Source organism: Mastomys coucha, unplaced genomic scaffold (genome assembly GCF_008632895.1).
Source record: "Mastomys coucha isolate ucsf_1 unplaced genomic scaffold, UCSF_Mcou_1 pScaffold14, whole genome shotgun sequence".
NCBI classification, from domain to species: Eukaryota; Metazoa; Chordata; class Mammalia; order Rodentia; family Muridae; genus Mastomys; species Mastomys coucha.
The window spans coordinates 88,534,320-88,561,726 of record NW_022196896.1 but is presented as its reverse complement, the minus strand read 5'-3'; the positions used below and the strand labels follow the sequence as shown (position 1 = coordinate 88,561,726).

The 27,407-nt window shown below is 39.9% G+C and overlaps 1 protein-coding gene across 3 annotated transcripts in view; it reads right to left on the bottom strand.

The window, feature by feature from the left end:
- The window catches only part of Pard3b (par-3 family cell polarity regulator beta), a 997,480-nt gene that overhangs the window by 290,136 nt on the left and 679,937 nt on the right, over window positions 1-27,407 (bottom strand). For all 3 annotated transcript variants that reach the window (XM_031367697.1, XM_031367695.1, XM_031367696.1), the window contains exons 17-18: window positions 7,343-7,549; window positions 6,375-6,612 (exon numbers count right to left, since the gene is read on the bottom strand). In XM_031367697.1, the coding sequence (XP_031223557.1) occupies window positions 6,375-6,612; window positions 7,343-7,549 (445 nt within the window). The remainder of the gene's footprint in view (window positions 1-6,374; window positions 6,613-7,342; window positions 7,550-27,407) is intronic.

The window sequence follows — 27,407 nt, the reverse complement described above, 5'->3', positions numbered from 1 at the left end:
TTCTTAAAAAAAAAAAAAGAAAAAGAAAAAGAAAAAGAAAGAAAAAAGAAAAAAGAAAAAAAGAAAACTAAGCAATATCTGAAGCTGAGTGAAGAAGAAATGATTCAAAACATCCAACTGCTGGATCAGGAAGAGTAGGGTTCATGCACTGAGCTTGAAGCCAATGTCCCCACTTCTACTGTGTATCATTCCTCTCTGAATGCCTAACTTAGCTGTGGCAGGGCTTTGCATACTGGACAGACATGTTTTGAAGTTTATACACTGCTTTTTGTTATAGTTGTGAAATCTGTTTACAGAAAATCTTTAGATTTCTATGCTACAGGAAAAAAAAAAGAAAAAAGAAAGAAAAGTGAGATGGCTTCTGTGGCAGCGTGCACCGTTCAGATAATCCATCTGCTGAAGATCCCATGAAGTTTAAGGTACAAGGTCAATTAGGCCGCAGACAGCTGCAGTGTGAGAGGATGCTAGCCCCTCTGTAGTTTCCCATAGCACCTACTGTAGCCTGCAATCATCTTGACTTCTCTGGATCAGGCATGTATTCCTTAGTCTCTCACCATTTCTGGGATATAAACCCTGTAGGAGCCGTAGACTGGTTCCTCCTTTACAATCATGTTAGCCCAGAAGGCTCTGCTCTTTACCAGAGTACCAGGGCTGTCTTGGAGAATGCCCCTTTGCTCCCTGGGTACCTCATAGTTAAAAACAGCTTGTATGTTGATGTGACATTTTCCTTGTTTTGTGCTAAACACAGCAGGAGAAGACTGTATTTATCTTTGACTTTCTCTTTCTTTATTATGATGGGAAATTGCCATAGTAGCTGGGATTTCGCTGCTTGCTATCCATTTCCCCGGACAACAATTGGTGTAAAGATAGGACTTTAATAAATATTGTTGAGTAAACAAAAGAATGATTATTAATGTATTTGGCAAAGACAAAGTAATCAATAAATGTTATTAATCAAATGAATATAGGTAAGCAAAACTTAAAAGCAGGCAAAACTGAAAACCTTCCTAACAGCATGATATATACTGTGATAATCTATCAGGAAGGAACTAACTAAACACAATTCCTTTAGGATAAAAGTCTAGACAAGGTAGAGAAAAATGAACTTAATTGGCTAGGGAGATGGGCTTAGTTAGTGTGATGTTAACTATTCAAGCATGAGGAACTTAGTTCAGATCCCCAGCACCCACATGAAAAGAAAATATGGGGCACACACCTAGAATCATAGTGCTAGAGTGGAAGAGAGACATGGGGTGTTCAGTGTAGCCGAGTCCACAAGCTCTGTGCTCAATGGCAGACAGTGTTTCAAGAAAAAATGAGGAAGAGAGCAAGTAAGAATACACTAGGCATCAACATCTGGCTCCTATATGAACTCCCACACATAACTTATACGCATACAACAGAAAGCTAAACAAAACATTTACACATACACTACATGTGTGTGTACACAGATACAAATAGACACAGACACATACAGAGATGCACACCACACACACACACACACACACACACACACACACACACACACACACCAAAGGAAAATGAACTTAACAACTTCAAGCCTTTCATTCAGTGTCCAGTGCATGTTGATAGTTCATGGATTTTGAAGAGTAACTTAGACGCTTAAGAGAAGACAGCAGAAACTGTTATATAAAGGGACTGGTTTGAAACATGAGGAATTTCATTTAAGAATTACGAGAGACTGACAAAATTATTAAACAACCAGGAAATCAGAGGGTAATTGCTGGCTTTTCCACTGTGGTCGACGTTATTGTGGCCAAAGGATATTTGGGACTGGCTGCATTGAACTTGTCTACTGAAGGGTTTGAACTCTGTCCTTTGGTTACAGGAGTCATGGATATCCCTTCTGCAGGAGCATGTCTTGAAGAGCAGTGATACCCAAGGAAGTCAAGTTCATGAAGCTTTGACTGGAGATAGATCAGTGGGGATCCTGAATCCCACACCAAGGTTTTTGTCTGAATGCAAGCAGCTTTTGGTAAAATAGTTTCCACAGTTGGCCAGATACAGGAGTTGCTGGTTTGGCCCCACCCTAAGCTCTCCTTCCAGCCTTGAAAATGCAGGCCAGAAGATGACAGATACATGCCTTCCTGCATTAGTGGCAGTGAACACACCTGATCTTTTATGAGCAGAGAGCAGATGAATCCTATGTGCATGTGTAGATCATCAGTGAGCCAAAAGCAGCACACTGACAAAGCACATGCAGAAATGCTGACCTTCTCAGCAGCCTCTTGTGTGCCTGCATGTAACTGCCTTTTCTGTCTATATGAGCTCTGCTCAGAGCATCCCTGTAACCCTATCCTGCATGCCATCTTTCTGTGCTCAAGCACAAGTCCCAGTAATGCCTTGTTCAGATGTCTTCATTTGCCCCCTAGTGATTTCCATCTCAAGTGAAAGAACCCTTGGATGAGCTGTAACAGTCAAAGATTACCGTGAAAAGGATCTGTACATTGTCTCTGACTTCTGTATCAAAATGAGCAAAAGATTAACAGCAAAGCCATCAAAGGTCTTTCCCAGCAGCAAATAAACATAGTTTATAAGGTAACTGCCAAAGCTGGAAGGTTCTGAAGTTGAACATTTTCCCATATAACTTATGGCCCTTGTAAGAGCCAGACTTGACTCATGCAAGGAGATAATTTAAAATCAGCAAATCGTAACAACATACAAACTAGACAATGGGTAGAAAGATGAATGAGAAAAACCTTCCAAAACTTTTCTAGTAGGAACAAGGGGTGGGTGAAATTAAAAAAATAACCTGAGCTCTTCCGTTCTACCATCAACATGTTAGGAACGGTTAATATCAGCACGGTAAAAACACTTGGCTCTTGAGTAGGGAGAATAAAGCCACTGCTAACATATCACAGTTTAGGATGAGGAAAGGGGGCAGGATTTAAGGCCCCACTGACCCTCTGTGGCCAGGTACCACTATCCATGGGGTAACTGCAGATACTACTGGCAGAGCCTATGCTCAGGAATGCATCACAGCGGGGCAGACAATGAGGAAAATAATGCATATTTAAGTCACATCTAACTCTAAGAGAACCTTCGAGCAATCAATCTTTTTTAAATAAGAAAGAAACTAAGTCAATAGCATGTGAGTAACAGATGAGAATTAAAGCAAAATCTGTTGGCTAATGGTAACAGCTTTTGTGTTCTCTGTTGCTGAGTGCGTGCATGTAGCAGCAACTCCAATATGCTCACCAACGCAGATGCAAAAGGCTATGGAAAACAGTTGCTATTTTTATACCAAAGATAAAAATCCAACATCACCTCTCAGTTCTTAATTTTGTTAGTGCAGTGAAAGGGAACAAAAGACAGGGTGCTGTGTGTCTAGAGGATTCAGGGCCTGTGCCTCCCACTACATGGAGATAGGGACCATATTGGGAAAAGGGGAAAGAACTGGCCCTGTCTTGTAGGCAATAAGTGCACAGAGCTACTCACATAACATAAAATACAGTCAGGGTTTAACTTGGTGACAGTCTCAGAAACAGACCCTGTGAATCGCTGGCAGTTTTCATATTTGCAGATTATTGTGGCTAAATCCTATTTATAGTTTTTTCTTTAATACCCTAAAGAGGAAACTTGTCCTTATAAATTACTATGACATTGTAAAAGCAGTAATAATACTTATGATAATGACTGTCTTGGTTTCTGTTGATATTGTAAGCAATTAGTACAATCTTAGAGGCCTGAATAACGCATATGGGTGAAAATTAAGGGGCTGGCCAGAGGGAAGCCATTGCCCCATCAATCTCAGCTTACACAGGCCACCCTTATCCCTTGACTCATGATCACCTCCCTCTATTTTTACAGCAATAATGCTGCATTATTTTGCACCACGCTTGTTTCCCATGCCTTCCATTTCTGCTTGTGAGACCCCGAGATTACACTTAGCTCTCTGAGGAAACTCAGGACAACTGCCTTATCTCAGGGCCAGCAAAAAGACGTGTCTCACTGAGAGTCACTAGACTACAGGTCATGCAGAGCTCCCGAAGAAGGCTAAAGCAGAAGGTGGAACTTGTGCTAGGTACTACACAATCAAAATAAACATAGAAATGGGCAAGTTTTCAAAATATCAGAATGTTCAAAGTAACTGATCAAAAAAGATCCTGTCACCCTGAGACACCATGGTAAGGAAGTCCCTTTATCTATAACTCTGGAAGAAAGCTGTTTATAGTGGCCAATCCACTTGTGTTCCTTGTTTCTGGTTTCTTCATCCTTTTGGTATTTATAAATCCCACATCATCTGCTTAGGTACCCAAGTGTCTTTCTTCTGTAGGTGAGATATTGCCTCATTTATAAGTCAGTAACATAAAGTTTGATCTTTAAATTTGAAATCTTCTTTTTTTATTTTATTTTTTCGAGACAAGGTTTCTCTGTGTAGCCCTGGCTGTCCTGGAACTCACTCTGTAGACCAGGCTGGCCTCGAACTCAGAAACATGCCTGCCTCACACACATGGATACACACACACACACACACATACATGTACACACACACACACATACACACATACACACACACACACGTACACATACACACACGCGCACACATGTACACACACATACACACACATACACACACACGTACACACACACATGTACACACACACAGACACAGACACACACAGAAAGAAGAAAAGGAAGGAAGGGAGGAAAAGATGGAATAAGATAATTGAATTTTCTTTTATATTTAAAAATATCAGTTGAAGATTTGACATTGAAAACAACTAGTATCCTGTATTCCTCAGCATTTTTAAGAGATAGATATTCTAAAGGTTTTATACAATATGGTTAAATTTATCATATGCCATCTGTCTTTCATAGCAAAAAGGATGGAGATGGATAGATTTAATAGGGAGTTATAGTAATAAAGTAGTGAGATGGGTACCTCTACCTTACTTCCCACTCCCCTAAACACAGGCTACAAGAAAATCCTCTGAGAACTAAGAAGTGATTTCATAAATCTGTCTGCTTTGTGATGAGCACACATTTTCGGATCTTCTGCCCTGACACAATGGCAAAGCCCAGGGCATGTTGAGAGAGTTTGGCAAGTCCTGGGTAGGAAGGCAAGCTGGTGCCTGAGTCACTTTGGGGGAGTCTTAGGAAGCAAAGCTGGTGTGAGACCCATGTCATAAGCAAAGGAGAAGGGAGAGCAGTGGAAACAAGCTGCCCTTGAGTGGTTTGGAGGGGTAGGAGATTATTGTTTGTAACAGGCCAGCTAGATGCTACGGCAGGTACTATGTAGGTACAGCCATTACTGTCTGCATCCAAGATGTCAGGGTAGATGCTGTTGTCGCTGCTGCCACTGCTGTGGCTACATAGACTAATGCCTTCTCTGCCTCTATGTAAGGAGTCAGCCAGTTTGGTTAAGGAGACTCTAGGCACACTGAGGTCAGGGGCTAAGGGCAAGCAATCCTTAAGAAGTCAGCTGTGAAAGTGTTCTCCACCAGCAGCAACTGGTATAATAAAGAGTTTCATGAACAACCCACAAAGGTGCTCACTCATAAAGGACCCCTGGTAGTCAGTTTGTACCACCTAAACAAGTTAAAACATTTTCCAGTGCCCTTCCCCTACACAGGTTCCACAGACAAGGGAGTTATGCCCAGGAAGGAGATATATTTTGGTTTACATTGGAGTAGTTGTGCAAACCTCTGGCCAAATGACCAGAAATCAGCCACAGTACTAGGATACCAAAATGTAGAGGAGAGTTTCAACGGAGTGTGTTTTGGAGGACGGCTGTATGAGAAGAACCAAATTGTGTTCTGACGATATGCTCAGTGCTCTTAGCCACTGAATCCACTGTATGTGACATCTTATCTCCCACATCTCCCAGCCCCACAGGGCTCTCAGGAAGGTATGGCCCTAGCCTCAGCCTGAAAGGAAGGGAGAAAAGATGTATGAAACCTGTGCCTGAGACGTGGAAGATCATAGGTTGAGGCCAGGATCATACAGCCCTTATCCCAGGTACATTTCCAGTGCCATCACAGTGCCTTTGCAGGTAACAGCTACTTTGTGGGAGACCTGAATATCAGAAGTCACAGAAGAATGGGTTAATACCAGCCTCATGCTCTTGCTGTGCAGAGACACACAGGGAACACTTCCTATGGCCTCCTAAGTGTGGGGCCTTTTTTGACAACAGCTTGACAGATGCAAGTCAGCCCAAGCCTCAGGGGACACCCAAAAGGCTTTTTGTGCCTTCTTCACACACACAAAAATACAGTTAATAGCCTTAACTTTTATGAATGTCTTGATTTTTATGAATATAGCTGAAGATGAGAGAAGCCTTGAACCTTTTCCTGGAGCATACACAATGGCGTGGAGAAAGAATGCCAAGTGCCTTTGCAGCAGGCCCTTACCTCAGCATGGCTCCGAAGCCCTTCCTCTTCATTTTCCTCTCTGCGTCCTCATGTTCCTCCTTCTGCTTTTTTTCCTTGACTTTCAGCTTGCCCTTTCCTTTTTTCTTCTCCTTCTCTTTTGTTTTTTTGATGTTCTTGGCTTTATTTTCCACATTGTCTAGCTCGGGGTTTCCCTGAGGGGCAGACTCACAATTCAGAGCTACATGGCCTGAGCGAGAGCTCTTATCAGACAGACCATCTGTGGAGAGAAAAATCAATATGCATGGTCAGGGGCACTTACTGCTAGTATATATAAAATACGTCAAAATGTAAACTACAGAAGGAATACAAGAACTCCGTGTTCTACCGAACCACATGGCTACTTGTACCCTTTGAAGATAGGATTTCTCAGCCGTGGGTACTTCAAGCAAGGTCTGCGGCTAGGAGTGGGCCACACTGGTTGCTAGCTGGTAGCACAAAAGGCTTGAAATGTGCTAAAGCAGTAATCTCTCTAAAAGCTAGCTTGTTAACCTCGATCAGTTCAGAAAAACCACATGCTGGGAAACAAACAGGGTGAGTTTCTTTCCAAAAGAGTTTTTGCGTGTAAATATAACCCACTGTTCCTACGCAATTAATGCAGTCAGTCCTCTCTAGTTGATGTTGCTTTTAATGATTCAAATAAGAATGCCAAGAAATGCATGCTTACTGCTCCTGCCCTAAGGGTAAATGACAGTTGGTCCTTCTAAAAAAGTGAAAGAGATTTTTTTTTTCCGTTTGCGCTGTGAAATAAATTGTACATTGCATCCTCCAATCTAATGTTCCTTAAGCCAAAAGGCAAAACATATCAGGAAAATGAATTACTTTTAATATCAAAAATATAATTGTGATCCTTAAATCATGTTTTTTTCAGTAGTTAAGTGCACATTTTCGCTTATAATATGCAGATGCTAATAAGAAGAAGAACCCATTTAGGAGGCATATGGCCCTACCAGCTTCTGCCTCTTCCGGCCCATCATAAGATTTGTCGATGGCTGCCCGGAAGCTCTCGTTGCAGCCCCGGCCTCGCACCATGTGTGGTCTGGGCCTGTGGAAGGGCAGGTCATTCTTCCTGACTTCAGCCACAGCAGTCTGTAGGCTCTCCAAGGAACTGGACTTTTTCAGACCCAAAGTTGGGCCAAAATCTTTGCCTGGAGAGTCTGGAAGAGAAAAAGTGAAAGGTCAGCCATCTCCATGATGGAGTAGTGAGCTATGGTGGAAAGACTCTTTATTCTGAGACTAGTTCTGGTTGGGCAGTTTAGAAAGACTGTAAACATTGGTGGTTGAACTCCAGCTTTGCGAGTAGGCTGCCGTCCTCTGAACCCCAGTTTCTTTGTCTACAGCTGTGGTAAGTTTTTAGATGACAGAATTTAAATTTGTTTTATACAGGGAAATTTATATGTATGTGTATATAGGCACACATAGGTATACATACATGTGCACTTGAAAAGTCACTAAATTAGTCATTATCTATAGATTGTATGTTTGAGAGAAAATACATCCATGTACACACATACGGTCAGAGAGACACACAAACTCTATGTAGAACAGACTGGCCTCAAACTCACAGAGATCTGCCTGCCTCTGCTTCCCAGGCAGAGGCATCCAGACCCATAATCCACCTAACACAATATGTGCATCCCCTTAGTACTGATCCGAGTCATCACATCCACTGTATCTGTCATTTCTGCCAGAGTTGTTTATTTGATTGGCCTGGAAATCAAGGGCCATTAGTGATTAGAAGTCTAATATTTAAGTTCTTTACATTATCCTAAAGACAATTAATGCATGGTGAATTAAATTTATTTAGTCTGTGAATAAAGCAAAGCAAAGAACTTTTCCTAGTGTTGATGCTCCAATTCTAGTTCCATTTGGAATGCAGGAGAGGAGCCTTCTTTAGTATAATAGACAATTACAGCACAGAGATGTAAAACATAAGAGAGCTTTACCAGCCTATCTTTTACCATAGACTATCTTCTTCTTGTACAGTTTTTCTTGCCCAAGGCCTGCTCCCCTCCCCTCCATTCCTCGACCTCCACTCCTCTCCAGCCAGTCTCCTTATTATCAATAACAAGATTAAGTGATGAAAATATTAGTAGCCAAATGGTTACTTACAAGATAGAAATAATTCCATTAAGGCTTTTGTTCAAGCATTCAAGCTGTTCTATCAAGGCCTGGCTGTTCCCCTCTGTTCCCCTCCAGTTACCAGGGAGGCTATTGTCATCAAGAGTATGCACCATGCTTCTGAAAATAATGACTGTGCAGCTTATCCACAGATGTGACATGAACATGTAGAAAGGGTCATGTATGTGAATATCTACTTCAATGCACACCGACACCCTAACGCTTGACAGATCCTCTACCTTTTCATATTGTTATCCCTGTTTTCATTTCTATTTCCACTGCCAACACAGATGTGACCCTAGTTTCTCACTGTATACTACAAGGGCTATAAGACAGGGCCAGGCAGAACTGATAAGTCTAGTGTATATGACAGCCATGTAAGGTTGGTTAGCAGCACATACTTCCACCTTTGCCGGAATATGTAAAGAACTGTAATAATAGCTAACAATGTACAGAATTCTCAGAGTGTGCCAAGCACCTCCCTGTCTTTTACTGATATTAACTCACTATAATCCTTTCACTTGTGGCATTGATACTAAGGCATTGTTTGAGAGCTAGGGAATCAAATTTAAGGTCTTAGGTATGCTAAGCAAATGGTCTATTACGAAACTGAATCCCTGGCCCCTGTTGGCATTTGTAGATAAGGAAAGATAGGGAACATGTTAAAGTTACACACTTCATGTCCCCACTGGGCACTGAGCAGGCAGAGACAGTCCAATTGTAGCCTTTCTGTCTGTATCATGAACTTTGCAACCTCAGGATGTGTTCTGTACCTGTTCTCTACTTGATTGTGGTCAAGGTTCTTAAACTGGTGCATTTCCTTATCTCTAAAACAAAAGTGATTAGTGTAGATGAGCCATGGAGCCCACCCAGCCAAGCCAGCACAGTGCAAAAATTGGATATTACATCATGGTTTCATCATTAACTTACAGGAGGCAAAACTTACAGAAACAACACACACAATGACAATAAACACCACATTTTATAGGTGACAGTGCATAGTCAATAAAGGAAACTGAGAAGAGACTGAGAAAAAGACAAGAAAATTCAGGGACAAATTGCAGGTGCTATGTGCAAGCGTAATACTAAGGCTGTGTTACTGTTAAATCCAGAAAAAGGCACTCCTCCCATGCACAGCAAGAAGGTGAGATTAAAAAAAAAAGAATCAAGTAAGATCATTTCTGACAAGGAAAACAAAAGGCAACGCAGAGGTTTGGGAATATTGATACAACAGTAAACGCTTTAGAATTTACAGAAAATATTTTTTTAGCATTAACCCCTAGGGATATCTGGCATGAAATTTGGTAAAAAAACATGAAGAAAAGAGCTAACTGAGTAAGCCTAGATCCTCTGTCAACAACAGCAGCCATCTTTTATTTATTAATTGCCACTCGGGAGATTATATTAGAGCCCAAACTGTAAGCATTCGCATCAACCTTTAGCAATAAATTTCAGGGAACTTGAAAGTGAATAAATCATCTGAGATATGAGGCATGTTATCTAAAAGGAGCCCACATACATCTCAGCAAGCATTGCTGAGGAAAAACAAATACACAGTTACTGATTCTAAGAGAATTGGACATAAAGAGTCATGGATTTTGTAGGATTGATAGAGTTGGCAATTAATTTCTCTCTCTCTCTCTCTCTCTCTCTCTCTCTGTGTGTGTGTGTGTGTGTGTGTGTGCTGTCGCATGTGTACACGTGCACATGTGCATATCCCAAATGAGAAACTACAAGTGCTGCTGGGTACCATTAGACCCTAAGACACATAGTAAAATTAAAATCAAAAGGGAAAGTTGAGTTTTAGACTTTAAATTTGAGCCCCAGGGTTCTCTTCTAGGGTGAAAAAAGAATCCTATTCATTCCTAGGAGTAAACACAAGGAAGAAATGGAAGAAACACTGATGTTAGCTAGAAGAGTCCTCAAACCAAGAAGGTCCTCTTAAGGATGTACAGGTGCTATGAATAGACCAGAGTGAATTTCCTGGAGTTAGAGGCCTTGCTAAAAATCTTCACGAGGCCCTTTTGTATTCTTTCACACTAGGTCAAAGTTGCCTGGGCAGGGAGCTGTTAGCTGGTGAGTGTCAATACTAAGCCCCAAATGAAACACTTGGAGGAAAGTATCCTATCAGGAAGAGATTTTGTGAAGAAAGATGGATTGTCTGTTCAATCTCTCTTCCCTACTGCTACCCACCCTCATCAGTTTCGGTTTAGGCTGACAATGTGCAGTAAGTTTTACAGTTTTCAGGATGAGACAGTTCCCATTCTATTTCTAGTCTCACCATTTACACACAGATGATATTTTTTTCCCAAGTCCCCTATAAAGGTAGAAGTCTCCTTGAAGAAGTAATAGAAAATGAGCAATTTATCAAAATCAAAGCCTCAGCCATTCAAACCCATTGAAGTCACCCCCAAATATGATGACTCTTCACATTTTCCTTTGTAGCTGAAGGGATAGAGGCTGTGGCCGATTATGAGCAATTGTCTGGGCAAATGATCTATGGATACCAGGTGTTCTTCGTCATGGGATGGACTGTGCCCAGATCTGAACACCTGTCTGTTTCATTTTGAGTATTCACAGAAGTAATTTGTAGGTGAGTACTTGGTGACTTCCTGGCCAGCTTGGGCTAGTCGCAAATGGCAACCTTTAGAGCAAGGCTTTTATTTTTCAGACTTCTCTACCAGGTGGCCATGCTCTCTATGTTTCAATGAACTTTCTGTTCCCTCATAAACATGAACTTGACACACATGGATGTCCTGAAGGAAATGATACAATTATGAAGACTGTTAAAAGAAATATCTCATGTAATAAAAATAATCCTTGTGTGTTATAATAAAATATTACTGGACACATTCACTCACCTTCTTCCAGAAAAATACAGAATCAAAACAACCCAAACCAAAATCGGATATAGCCGTCAAGATGGATGGGTGTGTAAGAGTATACAAGACAGCCACATTATACTAAGTAAGGCCCAGGGTGCAGCAGGTGGAGGTAGTGTAATAGTTATGAGAAAAGGCTTTGAACATGTGGAATCTTCTGGGTAAGGGACAGCCATTGTACTCATGACTACACAACACCAGGTAAACACAAGGATGGGCCAGGGGCTTTACCTCTTACTACTGAGCTAATCGTTACTAATAGATCAGTGAAGAGGGAAGCACAGCCCTTTTGTTTTGTGCCTACTGATAACCGACTAGACTCTGGTGGATAGTTCTGGCACAGTAGTAATGCAGAGAGCCTTGTTTATTCTAAACAGGTCACAAAACAGTTAAGCATCATTAATTGGGGAAGGAAACATAGATATGAGGGGAAGTTGATAGAAATGGGGTAATATATTAGAGGGTATGGGAGAGTAATCAGAATATAATATATCAATTATATATTATATACATGTATGAGTATACATACATGAATATGTATAACATGTATAATTTGTATATTATAGTGAAATAACAAACTTAACCAATCATATGTATATATATAAAATAGAAATGGGAAAATTTGTGAAGAAGTTATGCTGTGATTTTTCCCATAAAGAAGTGACATAGAGGTCCCTGAAGAACTGCCTATATAGTTCAGTTTCTGGTACACTAACCACCTGCTTATATGAAGTCCTCAGCAGTTCTCAAGTGCAGTGCAGGTACAGCAATCAGGGGCACAAAGGCACTTGGAATTTCTTTATTATGGCAGTGTATAGGGGGTTAAAGTACTCATCTGGAGGTCAAATAATCAATAATTTTCCTACCAAGGAAACTGTACTCGTGAATGCCACCTAAACTTTCTTGGCCTTGCTGATGGTATATCCTCAGTGTCTTAGCTAGTGTTCTAATGCTGTGAACAGACACCATGACCAAGGCAACTCTTATGAGGACATTTAACTGGGGCTGGCTTACAGGTTCAGAAATTCAGTCCATTATCAACAAGGTGGGAACATGACAGCATCCAGGCAGGCATGGTGCAGGAGGAGCTGAGAGTTCTACATCTTCACCTGAAGGCTGCTAACAGAATTCTGGCTTCCAGGCAGCTAGGATGAGGATCTTATAGCCCACACCCATGGTGACACACCTACTCTAACAAGGCCACACCTACTCCAACAGGGTCACACCTACTCCAACAGGGCCACACCTTCTAATAGTGCTCCTCCCTGGGCTGAGCATCTGCAAACCATCACACTCAGCCCAGAAAAACACTCAGTCCATGCTTAGGGTAGAGATAGAGGAACATGTAGATAGTGGTGATGGGTACTCTCTTTATTCAGAGTCGTGGTGGGGTCAACACATTCGGATGCCCTCTTTATCTAACGCTGTAAGGTGGAAGTTTTACTGACTAGATGGAGGGTTACCATTTCCTAACAGATTCTTAAAACATGGAGAAATCCTTACCCTAGATTTCTAGGTAGAGGTCTCCATGCCAATATACAGTATGAGCTTGAGTACCTTCCTATGGGACTTCTGATTCCTGCACCTGCCTGGTACTTAAAACTGGCCACTGGCTTCTGAAAGGCAGGTGATCTGGATAACAGTGGCTAGAACTGTCCAGAGAGAGGTGGTCTATGGTGAACATCAAGAGGAAGGCTATAAGAGACTCAAGCATCCATACTCCACATGTGACCCTGAATCATTCATCTCTCTTAAGTACCATTAAATATTTATGGTAACTGTACTGGCTGGTTTTGTGTGCCAACTTGACACAGTCTGGAGTTATCACAGAAAAGGGAGCTTCAGCTGAGAAAGTGCCTTCATGAGATCTAGTTGTGGGGAATTTTCTCAATTAGTGATCAAGAGGGTAGGGCTCCTTATGGGTGGTGCCTTCCCTGGGTTGGAAGTCTTGGGTTCTATAAGAGAGCAGGCTAAACAAGCCAGTGGATGCAAACCAATAAAGAACATCCCTCCATGACCTCTACATCAGCTCCTGGTTCTTGACCTGCTTGAATTCCAGTCCTGACTTCCTTTAGTGATAGACAGCAATGTGGAAGTAAGCTGAATAAACCTTTTCCTCCCCAACTTGCTTCTTGGTCATGATGTTTTGTGCAGGAATAGAAACCCTGACTAAGACAAATTGGTACCAGGAGTGGGGTATTCCTGTGACAACCAGACTATATTTTGGGGAGGACTGTGGACATTGGAAGTTTGAGCTAGAAGAGCCATTGGTTGTTAAGAGCTCTGTGGGATGTTCTGTGGGAACTTGGAAGATCATGTTGAGAAAAGTGCAGAAAATGGAGGCCTGGCATGTAAAACTTCAGAGGGAAGATTAAAGACTCTTTTCAGAGCCATATTGTTTTTATTGTGAAGATTCTGTGATTTTGATTAGCTGGGGCTGAAGTATCAGCTGTGATAAACAAGATACCAGAACTACTAAAGTGAAAACTTTGCATTACTGAGACTATTAATGCTGGTTACCTGGAGCTAAGAAATTAGCAGTGATTAAAAAGAGATGACTGAGGTGACATCTTCTGGGAAGTGTTTTCTGAGAGCACAAAGAGGCTGTATTCCAGAGATAGCCAAGTTTGTACCTTATGCTGCAGCAGGACTTGGTAATGTGTAAGAGTCACCCAGGTGGTACTGGTTTTGAAGGCATGAAGGGGTCATAAAGAGCAGCTGAGGCTCAGCACAGTGAGAGGCCATGGAAGGCCATTGGTGAAGGGGCAGCCTTGGTTAGCAATTGATGGCCCAGGACTGAAGGGGTCATGCAAAAGAGTTGAGGCTTGGCCCCATAAAGACAGTCTATGAGAGGTTATTAGTGAAGTCTAGTTATAGCAGAAGACAGCAGTGTTTTAAAAATGTCAGTACCATGCAATGACCACAAAGAATAGTAGCACCAGTAGAGTACAAGTATCTGAAGCCTAGAAGACAAGATGTGTGCTACAAAGAGCAGAGCTAGAGAAGTGACCCAAGCCGTTAGAGGAGCCCAGAAGATCGTGAGTTAGATCCCAGACGTTGGTTTTGCTTTTGATTGTGACTGTGCCCTGATATTTTTCCCTCTTGAAAGAAGAAGAGCCCACAGTTAAGAGACTTTGAATTTTAAAAGATATTGGACATTTTAAATAGATTGAACCTTTAATATGTAAAGACTGTGGGACTTTAGATCTTGGTGATAAATAAAATAAGGTTTGAGGCGTAATAGTGATGTGTTTGTGTGTCAAGTTGACAAGAGGTCAATTGTACTGGCTGGTTTTGTGTGTCAACTTGACACAGGCTGGAGTTATCACAGAGAAGGGAGCTTCAGTTGAGAAAGTGCCTCCATGAGATCCAGTTGTGGGGCATTTTTCCAATTAGTGATCAAGGGGATAGGGCCCTTTGTGGGTGGTGCCATCCCTGGGCTGGAAGTCTTGGGTTTTATAAGAGAGCAGGCTGAGTAAGCCAGGGGAAGCAAGCCAGCAAGGAACATCTCTCCATGGCCTCTTCTGCTCCATGCTCTTCTCCATGGTCAGTTCCTGCTTCCTGATCTACTTGAGTTCCAGTCCTGGCTTCCTCTGGTGATCAACAGCAATGTGGAAGTAAGCTGAATAAACCCTTTCCTCTCCAACTTGCTTCTTGGTCGTGATGTTTTGTGCAGGAATAGAAACCCTGACTAAGACAGTAATTATGCCATTGTTACCCTTGTGCTATCTCTCTATATCTCAAGTTAATTTTAGCCTAGTGCAATTGAGTTGGTTCATAGCACCAATGCATTCTTAAGTGTAACCACAGGATGAAGAAAAAGCCTTCATAAGGCATTTCTACTTATTTTAAAAATCATTAGAAAAACAGACATTTTATAAGCATGGTGTATACATGTGAGTGTGCAAGTACAGTCAACCTTTTACCCACTGCGTCATGTGTCTGGCTCAAAACTCATCTGTTAATAAACAACTCCTTCTATTTTGTCTTTTGAAATAAGTTTACATATTCATCTGTATATCTTAGAGTAGATATTGTTAGTAAGATTAATAGTAGAGTCTTGCTTGCCCTGCCCCTTAGGCTATAATCATTTAATTAGTCTGAGATTTCATTGGCAATGTTTAAGCTTCCCACTCAAGCATTAAAATCACACAATAAAAGAATGCCTAATCCAGAAAACCAGTAATTGGGTCTTCCATTATTGATGAAACTGCTTCTAATGCATTTTTATTAAAAATAAGAAATTATTTGAGAAAGTACTCACTTTTAGATACATAGTAAGTTGCTTTTCCCCCTTGGTGAGAATGAAACAATTAATATATTAATGTTTATATATGTATATGTATAAAATAATTAATCAATGACTTCTATATCCAGTGATTGCTTACACATATGTGTATACATACATATATAAAACCAATAAAATATACTAATTTGGTATCTTGCCTTTGTTGTCTCTCTAGATAATAGAAAGGTGAGGTGAGTATGGCTTCCCTAGTAGAGAGTTTTCAGCAGGTCAGTGTATGGCAGAGATGAATAGAGATGGGTTAGAAGCAAATCTGGAGAGGGCCTGTGGGAAAGAGATGGATCCTGTCCACACCAAAGGGCAGGGTCCCTGTGGAGTTGGCGGTGTGGTGGGAAGATAGGCTCCTGCAAATAGGCTGTCATAGACATAGAAGAGTCTGGAAAGACAGAGATGAAAGGGATAGGGGGACTCTGGGTCTGTGCCAAGAGCTGTAGTCTCCAGTGAATGAAGTTGAGGTGGGAAGATGGGCTCTGCAAGCGGCTTGCTAACAGGACTAAGGGAGAGAATGGAGAGATTGTAATGGAGGGTTGAATGGCTAGTGAGAATAACCTGCGTGAGTCCTAGCCTCGTGGTCACTGGGAGTCTCTGCTAGACAGTCTTTCTAGGTATCAAGAGGGAAACAAAGGGATGGAGCAGGGATGGAAGGGAAGTCTGAGAGGGTCTGCAACTTGAAGATTCTAATAATATCCAGGACCCTGAAGGCATTTAGTGAGAATAAAGTCTGAGTCCTTCCTTAACTAAAGGGGTTGTGTCTTGTAGGACATTAGGGATAGGATCAAAATTACAATGTTTTCCAGGACTCTCAACATGAAATTGAAGGAAGCTGAACATTTATCAAGATGGCTTGCTATCATTACCAATTTGGCCTTGCATTATTATGAGCAGTGAGCTTGGGCAAACATTGAGAAACACTTTCCTGGTTTCCTGGGGAGCTGTGATGTGAAATTAATAGCCTTAAAACTCTTCAAATGAAAAATTATTATAAATTCCAAGTAGGAAATCACAACCACTTACTACTCCTCAATACATTTTACTTTATCTTTCATTTTAGACTACATTTACTGAAATTTTTGTGTACTTGGTTTTTTTTAAGTGGGTTCCCTAGAGGCAAAACATCTTACGTGCTTTAATAGATATCATTGAAGACCCATTAGCCTTGAAAAAATTCTCCATAATCTCCAAATGTATAATTTCCCAAATTATGTTATCTGTGCTAACTGTGTCCATAATGGGCCTAATTACCTTCTTGCCTATCTCAGGATTCCAAATATTGATCATCATTCCAAGCTTATCACAGTGTCCTGCTCCTTATTCATTACCATGGGGCACAATGCAATCTAGCTTTGCATTATCTGCTGTCATGAGGGTCTCAGTCCTCTTACTGGCAATTTCCAAGTTCTGTGGGAGCAGGGTTATCTTTTCTTAGTTGCATAAATCCTGGAGTCTTTTATCATTTCTTGAAACTCATATCCAAATGTTCAATAGTAAACTTCTCATTATGATTCATACATTTGCATAATCTCTTCTATCCTGTCTCGAACATTGTCTGTTTTCAAGTGAGAATATCCAGAGAAAATATGGGAAGATTATGTGAACAAATACCCCATTTGATTATGAGGATTCAGAGGATTCTCTGGCCCTCCAAGTGTCTTGTAATGTTTGCAAAGGGTTGCTATATACTTGAAATATTTTTCTCCCCAATTCCTTCTTTTATATCAAGTGTCAAGGTGTGATTTTTTTTGTTTTGTTTTGTTTTTTTGTTTGTTATGTTCTTGTTTTTTTAACTCAAATTATATCCAGAAAATCTAATGAATAGTTAAATCATTACACTATTTGCAGATTAGGCATGTAAACTATGATTCCATGGAAAGGAGTCAATTTATTAAATATCTGTCTGTCTGCCTATCTGTCTAATCTAATGTGTCTGTTTCTCTGTTCTATGTTAAAAACTGTACCTGATAAGGCAACTAAAGAATACAACCCTCTTCTTCAATATATACTAGATCGCTTTAATGTTTTCATTTTCCTTCTGTAAGCTTTCCTGAATTTTAAACATACACACATTTGTATGTATGTATGTATGTATGTATACAGTACATTTACATGTATTACATATAAAAAATAACATATTACAAAATTAAGGAACCAGTATTGATCTCAGAGAAAGGTAATGTTACTATTTTAAGGAAAATATTTCTTTATAATAAAAGTAGGAAAAATAAAAGGACTCATTTGAGGGCTCAAACAACCTGCTATTTCCTATATATGAAACTGGACCTGTGAATGTCTCCACTTTTCTTAGCCTCATTGATAGTGTGTCATCAGTCCTGAGTAGTACTCAGTCAATGATTAATATAGGAATAGAAGAACTCACAAGCAGCAGAGGGCAGGGAGCTAAGACACACTGATGTCCTTGTTCCATGCTCGGAGATTCTCTATCTGGAGAAGCACCCTCTAATGCTTCATTTCCTCTGAGCCCCCATCCAGCATCTGCTCTTTGTTAGCACAACCTCAGGCTCTTTTCTGTCGCTTTCAACAATTTAATATCTCCTGCTCCACCTGTAATTACTCATCTCTGTATCTTGCCTTTCTTTTTACCCTAGTCATTCCTTCACTTTCCTTCTTTCTTTGTAACAGTAACTGTTTCTACCATTTCCACTTAATGTGCACTTTCGTCGTCCTTTTATCACTACCAGGAGAACAGCTTTGTCTTCCAGCTCCTCCTTGTATATCTCAGTGATAGGCTTTCCACGCTGAACACAGGCTGCTTCAGTGATTTTTTTTTCTTATATCTTTTTACTCTTTTTGTGTGGCTGCTTCAGCTGCACATCTTTCTTGTGCTTAGCATTATTGAGTATGTTGTGTCTTTATGTGGCTTTTATACCACATTACTTCCACAGCATAATATAAATAATTCTAATACAGTTCTAAAACATTACCATAACTAGAAGCCCATATGTAACTGATTGTGAAAGGTTTTCTCACAAAAGTATTTTACATATATCCTAGGAATCTGTAGTTTTTTTACTTGTATGCTTAATTTTTATTAGTTCTTTCTGAATTTCAGGAGGAGTTTTTGGATCATATTCATTCATACCCCAACTCCTCCCAGATCCATTAACCCTCTAGCTGCCCACTTATTGTGTCCCTAAATCTTATTTGTGCTACCCATATGTTCTTAGGTATGTGGCCTACTACTGGGGCATGGCTGATTTACCAGGGGCCATAGTCTTAGAGAAAACTGGCTCTCCTCCCAACAGCTGTTGACTGCCAATGGCTTCATGGCTAGGGGTGAGACATCATTCGCACCTCCCTTCTCCATGTTGGGATTTAGTGTGGCTTGAGATTGAGCAGGTCTTACACATGCTGCCATAACCTTACCACATTCATAGGTGCAGCTGTGCTGTTGTATCTATCAGGAAGATGTTGTTTCCTGGAAAGTTATCTACATTCTGGTACAGTCTTTTCACCCCCTTGTCTACAATGACCCCAGAGCCTTGGGAGGGAACATGTATGCTAGATGTCCCATGGAGGGTATTTATAGTTTGAAGGGTTAAACATTTCTTATACTTAAAAACATTTTTCGTCCTTTCATACATAATTGAATATAACTGAAACATTAGCTGCTCAGAGTCTTGTTTTCTGTTTTCCATAGAAGTGGAAGGCGAGAGATTTTAGTTTTGTGCCAGCATGAATTCCAAGTTCTCTATAGGAATTCATTCAGTGAGATATCAACTTAGTTCTAAAATGTGAAGGCAAATGAAGCCAGCCAGCCAGAGATGTTTACTTTGTACTGGGTGGCTCAGGAATGTGTCTTCCTAGGATAAATGCAGAACAAGTGCACTGGGAACCAGCATGGTCCAATATACCGCATTTTACCAAGTTCTTACAAAAAGATCACACCAGGCCCCATTGATTCCACACAAATCCAACTGCCAGTTCCTGATGTGAAGCAGAGAGAAGGAAAGAGGAAGGGAGGAACTGTCCACAGGAGTGTGTTCTCTAGTGAGTGGTGGGGTTTGCCAGTGTGAACTGCTCTCTTTCAGGCTGTGAGCACCTAAGTACAAGTCTTGTGCTTCAAGATCCATGTATTTTACATATTTTCTAGTCATTGGGCTTCTATAATAATAACAAAAAAAAAACCTAGGTGGCTTATGAATAATAGGAATTTCTCACAGCTCTGAAGCCTGGGAGTTTAAGGTCAAGGAGTTGTTCCATTTGGTATCAGGTGGCATTCTAGTCCATAGATGAGTGTTTTCCCAACATGACCTGTACACATCTGTCTGGACCTGCCATACCTGTCTGTCTATTCTTTTAGCAGAACATGGTTCTGCTCACTCACTTCTATACCTGAACTTATCTTTGGAACTTGTCTCTCAAATTAGTGATCCACAGGGCCAGACTTACAATAGCAGCTCAGTTGGAGTTCACTGTCTCATCAGCACTAGCTTCAGAAATACTCTTCTATCCCCATTGGCTTGCCAAATTTCAAACTCTGACTCTTAACCCCTTGGAGTCACTCAGTAATCTACACACACACACACACACACACACACACACACACACACTTTATGAAGTACAATGTGTAACCTGAGAGCTAATATTAGTAATTAATGTTAGAACAAAAGAACCTGTGTTCTTTTGGCCAAGATGACCAAGGGAAACAGGGATGCTAGGACAACAGTCACCCTGAAACCCTGGATCTTGGAACTTTGCTGTTAATCAATAAATTCTGAGTTGTGGCAAATCTAAACCTATTTGTCTATGATCCTGATATAACACATGCACAGCAAGTATTATGTAACCAATTTTTAACACAAGGTACCTTTTATCTGAGTTTTTATTTAAGAAACTTTTGTCTGCTTAAAACAGCAAGAATTTCAATCTAACCTATGACAAATGTGGGGGATTTCCAATGGCATTTGTGCTGTACTTATATTATGGCTCCTAAATGTCAGAACCACCACTTGGCTCTCCTCCCATTTCTCATCAAGTCCTCTGAGAGTGCAGACAAAGGCGTGTGAACCCCTAGACTCAGCCAGCCTGCTCAAGTGTTGCTTGCGGTGGGCTTGACCTGGACTCCCCTGGAGCTCATGTTCTTCCCACTTTCTGCAATGCTTTATAAAGGAGATGTGCTCAATTCAAGGTACACAGCATTGAATACACACAAACTGACAGCACGCAATTCCACAAGGAGCTATCTGAGAACAACAGAATCTCCCCAATGCTTGGACATATACTCATGGTATATAGTGCTGAGATTGGTAAGGTTAATTCTGTATATGTATGTAATGTACTTTGATCATGCCCCGAAGTTCCTGTGCCTGTCTTCTTCTCTCCCCTCAAACCTCCAGTTAATCCCCTTTGCTTCCCTGGACAGTTTTGTTTCTACTGTCATATCATATATCACATATACATATTATTTCATATATGTATGTATGAAAAACCTAGGGTTCATAAATGACGGAAAATGGATGATAATTATCTTTCTGATTTTGATTTCATTCACTAAATATGATTATCAATGCATGAATATACATTCCCATAGTGATATTTTTTTATGCTAGAATGAAGTTTGATTATATACATATGCCATTCTTTCTTTACTCTTCTGTTGATAGGCATCGAGGGTGTTCCATATGTAGCCATGATAAACAGAACTGCAGTAAACATTGATATGCAGGTACCTCTGTGCTACACTGACTTAACCTCACTTGGAGATCTTCACCAAAACACCTAGCAATGGTAGAACCATGTCAGAGGACAGCTCTATCTTTAGTCTTCTAAGGAATCTCTGTATTGATTTCTACAGTGGCCCCACTAATTTATCTTTCCACCAGTGGTGTAGAAGGATCCTCTTCTCTTGAATCCTCACCAGCACTTGATGTTAGCTTCTAATGATTGTCATCCTGACTGAGGGAGAGAAGGAATCTCATTGTACTCATAATTTGCATTTCTGTGAGTGCTTTTCAATACCTTATGTTTTCAGTCATTTATGCCTCATTTTTGGGGGAAGAATCTGTTTTTTTTCTTTTTTTTAGAGCATTGATTGGGTTATTTGACTTCTTAACATTTAGTCATTGTCATATTTGAATGTTCTATACATCTTTGTAGGTTCTTTGGTTAGATGTGTAGCTAGTGAAGGTTTTCTCCCATTCTACATGCTGCCTCTCCCTAGCTGAAGTCTTTACTGTAAGAGGTATTCTCATTTAATGGAATCTCATTTGTCAGTTGTTGGCATTAATTTCCTGAGCTACCAGAGTTCTTTTTAGAAAGTCTTTGCCTATGTCTATGTTTCCAATAATTTTCTTCTAACTGCTTCAGAGTTTCAGGTTTTACATTAAGGTCTTTGGAACAGATCTATGTACAGAGTGAGGGATAAGGATTAATTTTACTCTTCTGCTTGTGGATGTCCAATTTTTAATGCAGCATTTTCTCAAATGTATAGTTTTGGCATCTTTGTCAATAATCCTGTGGCTGTGCCTTCATGAGTATACATGTGGGTCCTCTATGTCATTGATCTGTATGTCTGTTTCTGTGTGAGTACTATGAAGACTATGATTTTTTTATAATTATGGATCTTTAATATAACTTGATCTCAGGTATGGTGATACCTTCAGCATTTTTCTTTTGTTCCTTTTATATTGCTTTGGACAGCCAGAGTCTTTGTGCTTCCATTTGATCTTTAGAATTATTGCTTTCTATTTCTATGTAAACTAGTATGATATATTGAAATATAATGTTTTAATGTATGTCTGAAGTATTTTCTGAATTTCATTGGCATCTATTATAATATCTCTCTAATTTTATTTATTTGTGTCTTTTTTTCTTTTAGGTTGGCTGAAGATTATTTATATTTGTTTTTTCAACAAACTAACTCTTCATTTCATTATTTCTTTGTATCAATTATTGTATTTCCACTTCTTTAATATCTATTTGATCTTTATTATTTCTTTTAATTTACTGATTTTAAAATTTCATGGTATTGTTTTTTAAGGCCATAAGGTATATCATTAATTCTTTATTTGAGATCTCTCTGATTGTTTTTTCAATGTAGGAACTTATAGCAGTAAATTTATTTATTAGGATTCATTCATTTCTTCCCAAAGGTCTTGGTATACTGTGTTTTCATTTGTATTCAATTTTAGGGATTTTGAAGCATTTCTATTTTGACTAATTTAAAGGCCCAAGTATCATTCCACTGTGAGTTTTCAAACTGTGAGTTTGCATGTGTTGTGTACTTACTTTGTCTTGCTGTTAGCTTATAACTTTATTCTACTGTGATCCGTTAGAGTACAGGGAATAATTTCAATTTCCTGTATTCATTAAGACCCGCTTTAAGTTCTATTACATGACCCGTTTTAAAGAAAATGGCATGGACTGCTGAGAAGAACACATATTCTGCAGTGTTTAGATGGAATATTCAGTAGATGTCTATTAAGTCTGTCTATAGTCTCATTTAACTTAGCTTTTCCTCTACATTTTTGATATGCTACCTATTGGTGAGAGGGGGTTATCAAAGTCACTATTATTGCTTTCAGGTTAATCTTTTCTTTACAACCAGGAGTTATATTATTAAATCAGGTACACCAATGCATGGTGTATACATGTTTAGAATTATTATTTCCTTTTGCTAGATTGGTCCCCTAATCAACATGAATTTATCTTCAAAAGTCCCTTAGTAGCTGATTTGAAGTGTATTTTGCTGGATATTAGCACAGCATCGCTTTCTAGTTCCATTCACTTGAAATGAAGTCTCCAAATTGAAACAAAACAAACCTGTATGAAATCCTGGATATCTCTTAAGTAATAATATCAATGAGAGACATGTTATACCCTCACTAATTGGTTGCCTCTATGACATCCAATAACAACTGACACTTTAAAGCAGCAGCTATTACTCACACAGTACCAGCATCAAACCACTGACATTCAGGCTTTCCCAGGTACTAGTTCTATTACCATGGTACTTTCCTCTTTGTCCCTCAGTTCCTTCATAAGTTACAGAGTTATAGCTCAGCCATTATAGGATTTGGAAGACTACATAACACAGAATTGTGAACATGATTTGAGGCACAGTAAATAAGCAACAAATGTCACCTCTCACCAGTATGTCTCCTTTAATGAGAAAAATTTACATTCATGTGATGGTGTCTGTATATCCAATATTACACTAGGGGGTTTTCTGCTTATTCATCTATATAATACAGGCCAGGGTCATTGGGATCTTTAAATTTTTACTCTGTATCAAAACCTCCTATTTTTCTGTCTAAGATTCCTTAGCACTTTTCAAATTATTTTCTATTTTTGTCATCCCTAGTAAGAGCCTAAACAGTTTTTCTAAAGAAGTCAGAAGCTAACACTATTTGATGGGAATAGCTGCCTGGGAATACATAAAGGTCTATTTAGCTTCTTTCACCAGAGAAATGACTTTTCCCCTCAAACCAACTTATAGACAATCAACAAAATTAGTAACAGGGCAAGATCATGGACATTTTGGGTCACCAGACAATAGATGTATATATGGACAATATTCTAAGAATGTTGATGTTCCAGTAGGGCTAAATGCTGAGGTCACCTGGATGTCAGAATGTGCAGTATGATCTGAATTCCTAGATAAAGCTTCAGGAATGAATTGCTTTTATCTTTGAAGAGGAACGGAACATACAATTAAGTAATAACACAACTTCTGAGGTGTGTAGGCTCTCTGCAAAGGGAAAAATGCATGAGGAAAAGTAGAGACATGCCTCCTGGTTGTAAGTTCACATGGAGGGATGGAGAGCAAATATGGGAAGTGAGTAGGAGACCAAAATCTACCATGAAGATGACACCTAGGTGAGGAGGCAGTCAGAAGCCATTATTTTTTCTCAAAGGAGTGCTCTGATAATATTGGTATTTTGAACAAAGGCAATAAATATGAAAGAAGTATGTACAATAAATTAAAGAGTGCTATTTCATAGACTAGAAGTCGTTCTTAGTCAACTGTCTTTACACAGTTCAAATTTCAAGTTTGTATACTTTCTTTATGAATACTTTTTGGTTTGGGTATTCTGCCATCTTACCAATGAACAATTTTGTATAGTGTGTTCTCTGAGCCAGATGGGGAAGTATGCAGAAATATCCTCGACCATATGAGGGGCAAGAGGTGCTCATGTTCGTGTGTCCCCAAGTGAACAAATTAGATGTTTGCTGCCCCTGGTTTAGTTATGACTGTCATTTTCAAACCCGTTCCTGCTGCCTCCTAGGCATATTTTAACTATATTTTGTTATATATAATGATTAATGGGCAGTAAAACTAATAACATGGGGACACACAAAATAAATGAGGTGACAAATATGAAAAGGAAGTTCCACTTAATGTTGTTGTGAAATCTGACAAGATGCTGGAATTTCCCTATAACTCAGCCCAAAGAGTCCTTGCCAGCGGGAAGAGAGGTTACAAGAAGGTGACATTTCTATTAATAACTTCCCTCTTGGGGAAGTCTATGATCAGCCTTTCTTGTTCTGAAATCCTTGCTGGATTACAGGGAAGGGTCAGAGTCCAGGAAAATACTGCTTCCCTTCATCTCAGCAAAGCTTCTGGAGAAACTGGAAGAGTAATACAAGAGCCCAGTTAGCCTCAACTCTCCTGCTTCTGTCCCTCTGCTGTCAGTATCCTTCGCTGTTTCCTATCCAGCATAACCTTTTTCTTTGTGGAATGAGCATCCTGACTTTCCTTGGGGTACTCTACCTCCTCATCTCTCATCCAGGGTATCAGTGCTCCAGGCATGACTAGTCAATGGATTCTATCCTCTCTTTAGTTCTGGTTAGTAAGAGTCAGGGCCAACTAGTACCATGACCAGGAAAGAGTCAACTTTTCTAGGGGTTGATAGGAATGTGACACCTGTCCTGTGTTTTCATCACAATAAAGCAGAAAGAAAGGAGGCAGAGTTTCAAGAGATGATGAAGAGGCGCTCTGATGTTCTAGTGCATTAGTCAGCAAATCAGCTTCTTAGCCAAAGCTATTTCACAACTGAGTCCCTTCCAGTACAACCTAAGGGGTCATAATATAGCACCCTCTCCTCTGCTTGCCATCCATATCACACTCAATTCTATCAGCAAAGTACCTCCTTAGGCCTGGTAGGTACATGTGGAATAGGAACATCGCTGCCAATGGACACCCGAATACACAGAAGAGAGCATTTGGCACTAACTTCTCACAGGCAAATTAAACTTCAGTCTGACTGGTTTTGTGAGAGGAAAATTTCCCAACATTAAGGGTTTTATTAAATTGATCTGTTCAGTCTACTCCCTGATTCCTCTGTGAAGAGAAAGGACCATTCTCTAGGTAACAAGAAGTATGTGTAGATACACTATTAATATGAAGAGAAATAAAATACACAGAGAAATAGCCAGTTCTTGCTACTGTTGATAGGGACTTCAAAAACTTCCTATGATCACGTGAATTGGAGGTGTTGCTCTAGATTGTAGAGATGGAAAAGTAAATCCACCGTGTGTCACTTGGTGAGGGTGGAGTGCACAGATTTGCCTTAGTTCTCCACGGGTGCCTTTCACGTGCCGTACAGTGAGGAGGCTTCAATGTCTGGAGAGTTCATGCTATATCAGTACTATGTTAGGAAATCTCCTATAAGTTTACTATAAGGAAATGTGCTTAACAACAAAGGGTTTGATGCAAGAATAACCTTTAATGTAGACCTGGGAATGGAAGACTTGAAACCTTAGTGGTTTACCTTCTGTGGACTTCAGTTTCTTGATCTATGTAGTGGGATAATGAAAAAATAATAATATTGATGATGTTGGTAAAAAAAATAATAGTGGCTACTTGTGTTATGTTTATTCTATATAGTTTTACATATATCAACCACCTCAAATCACATTACTATTGTCATCACTTTATAGCTAATAAAACTGTCTGGTTAAATAACTAAGTAGCTAAAATTATAGTGATATTTTTAATGATGAGATGAAGTATTATGCATACAGAAATGTTATAAAATGGACTTTCTCAACTGTTGTATGTTGCTGTTAATGGGTACATGGAATTTACTGTTGTAGGCATCAACTAGCACTGACTTTAACAAGTCAAAGAGAATACTTGCTCCAGGGAAATCCATGATCTATAGAAAAGTCTAAAATGCAAAATCCAAACAAACAGATCTATCAAGATATGGAGGGTCCATGGGCAGGCTGAAAAGGGCTCTAAACAGAAGCAGTATCACAGACACTTGGGGGGCAGAGAAGGAAAGTATGAGAGCCAGCAAGATAGTACCTTGACTACGGAATTGTCTTCTTGGTAGTGAGAAAAGAGCTCTATGGTGGAAATGAGATGCAGAGATGAGGTTGATGGAGAGGAAGGGAAAGAAACTAGAAGGGACTGTAGCTGCCAGATAAGCTGGCTTATGACGAATTCCATTTGCAATATAGATTAAAGTCCATGACCCTGGGCCCAAACACAGTGACATAGCCACACCTGTCTCTTCCTGAGGACAATGATCCAGGCACAGGCTTTGTAAGAACACGATATTTCAGTTGGGATTCACCTCATACTGAGCACATACTACACAAGGACTCCAAACTGGTCGTTTTAGCTCTACAGCAAAGACAAGGACTAGTCTTTACTTTGAATCTTGAAGGCTATACACCCTCTCAAGAGCTTCTCAGAGCAGACACTGACATTTCCCCCTTCTTTTTTTTTTTTTTTTTTTT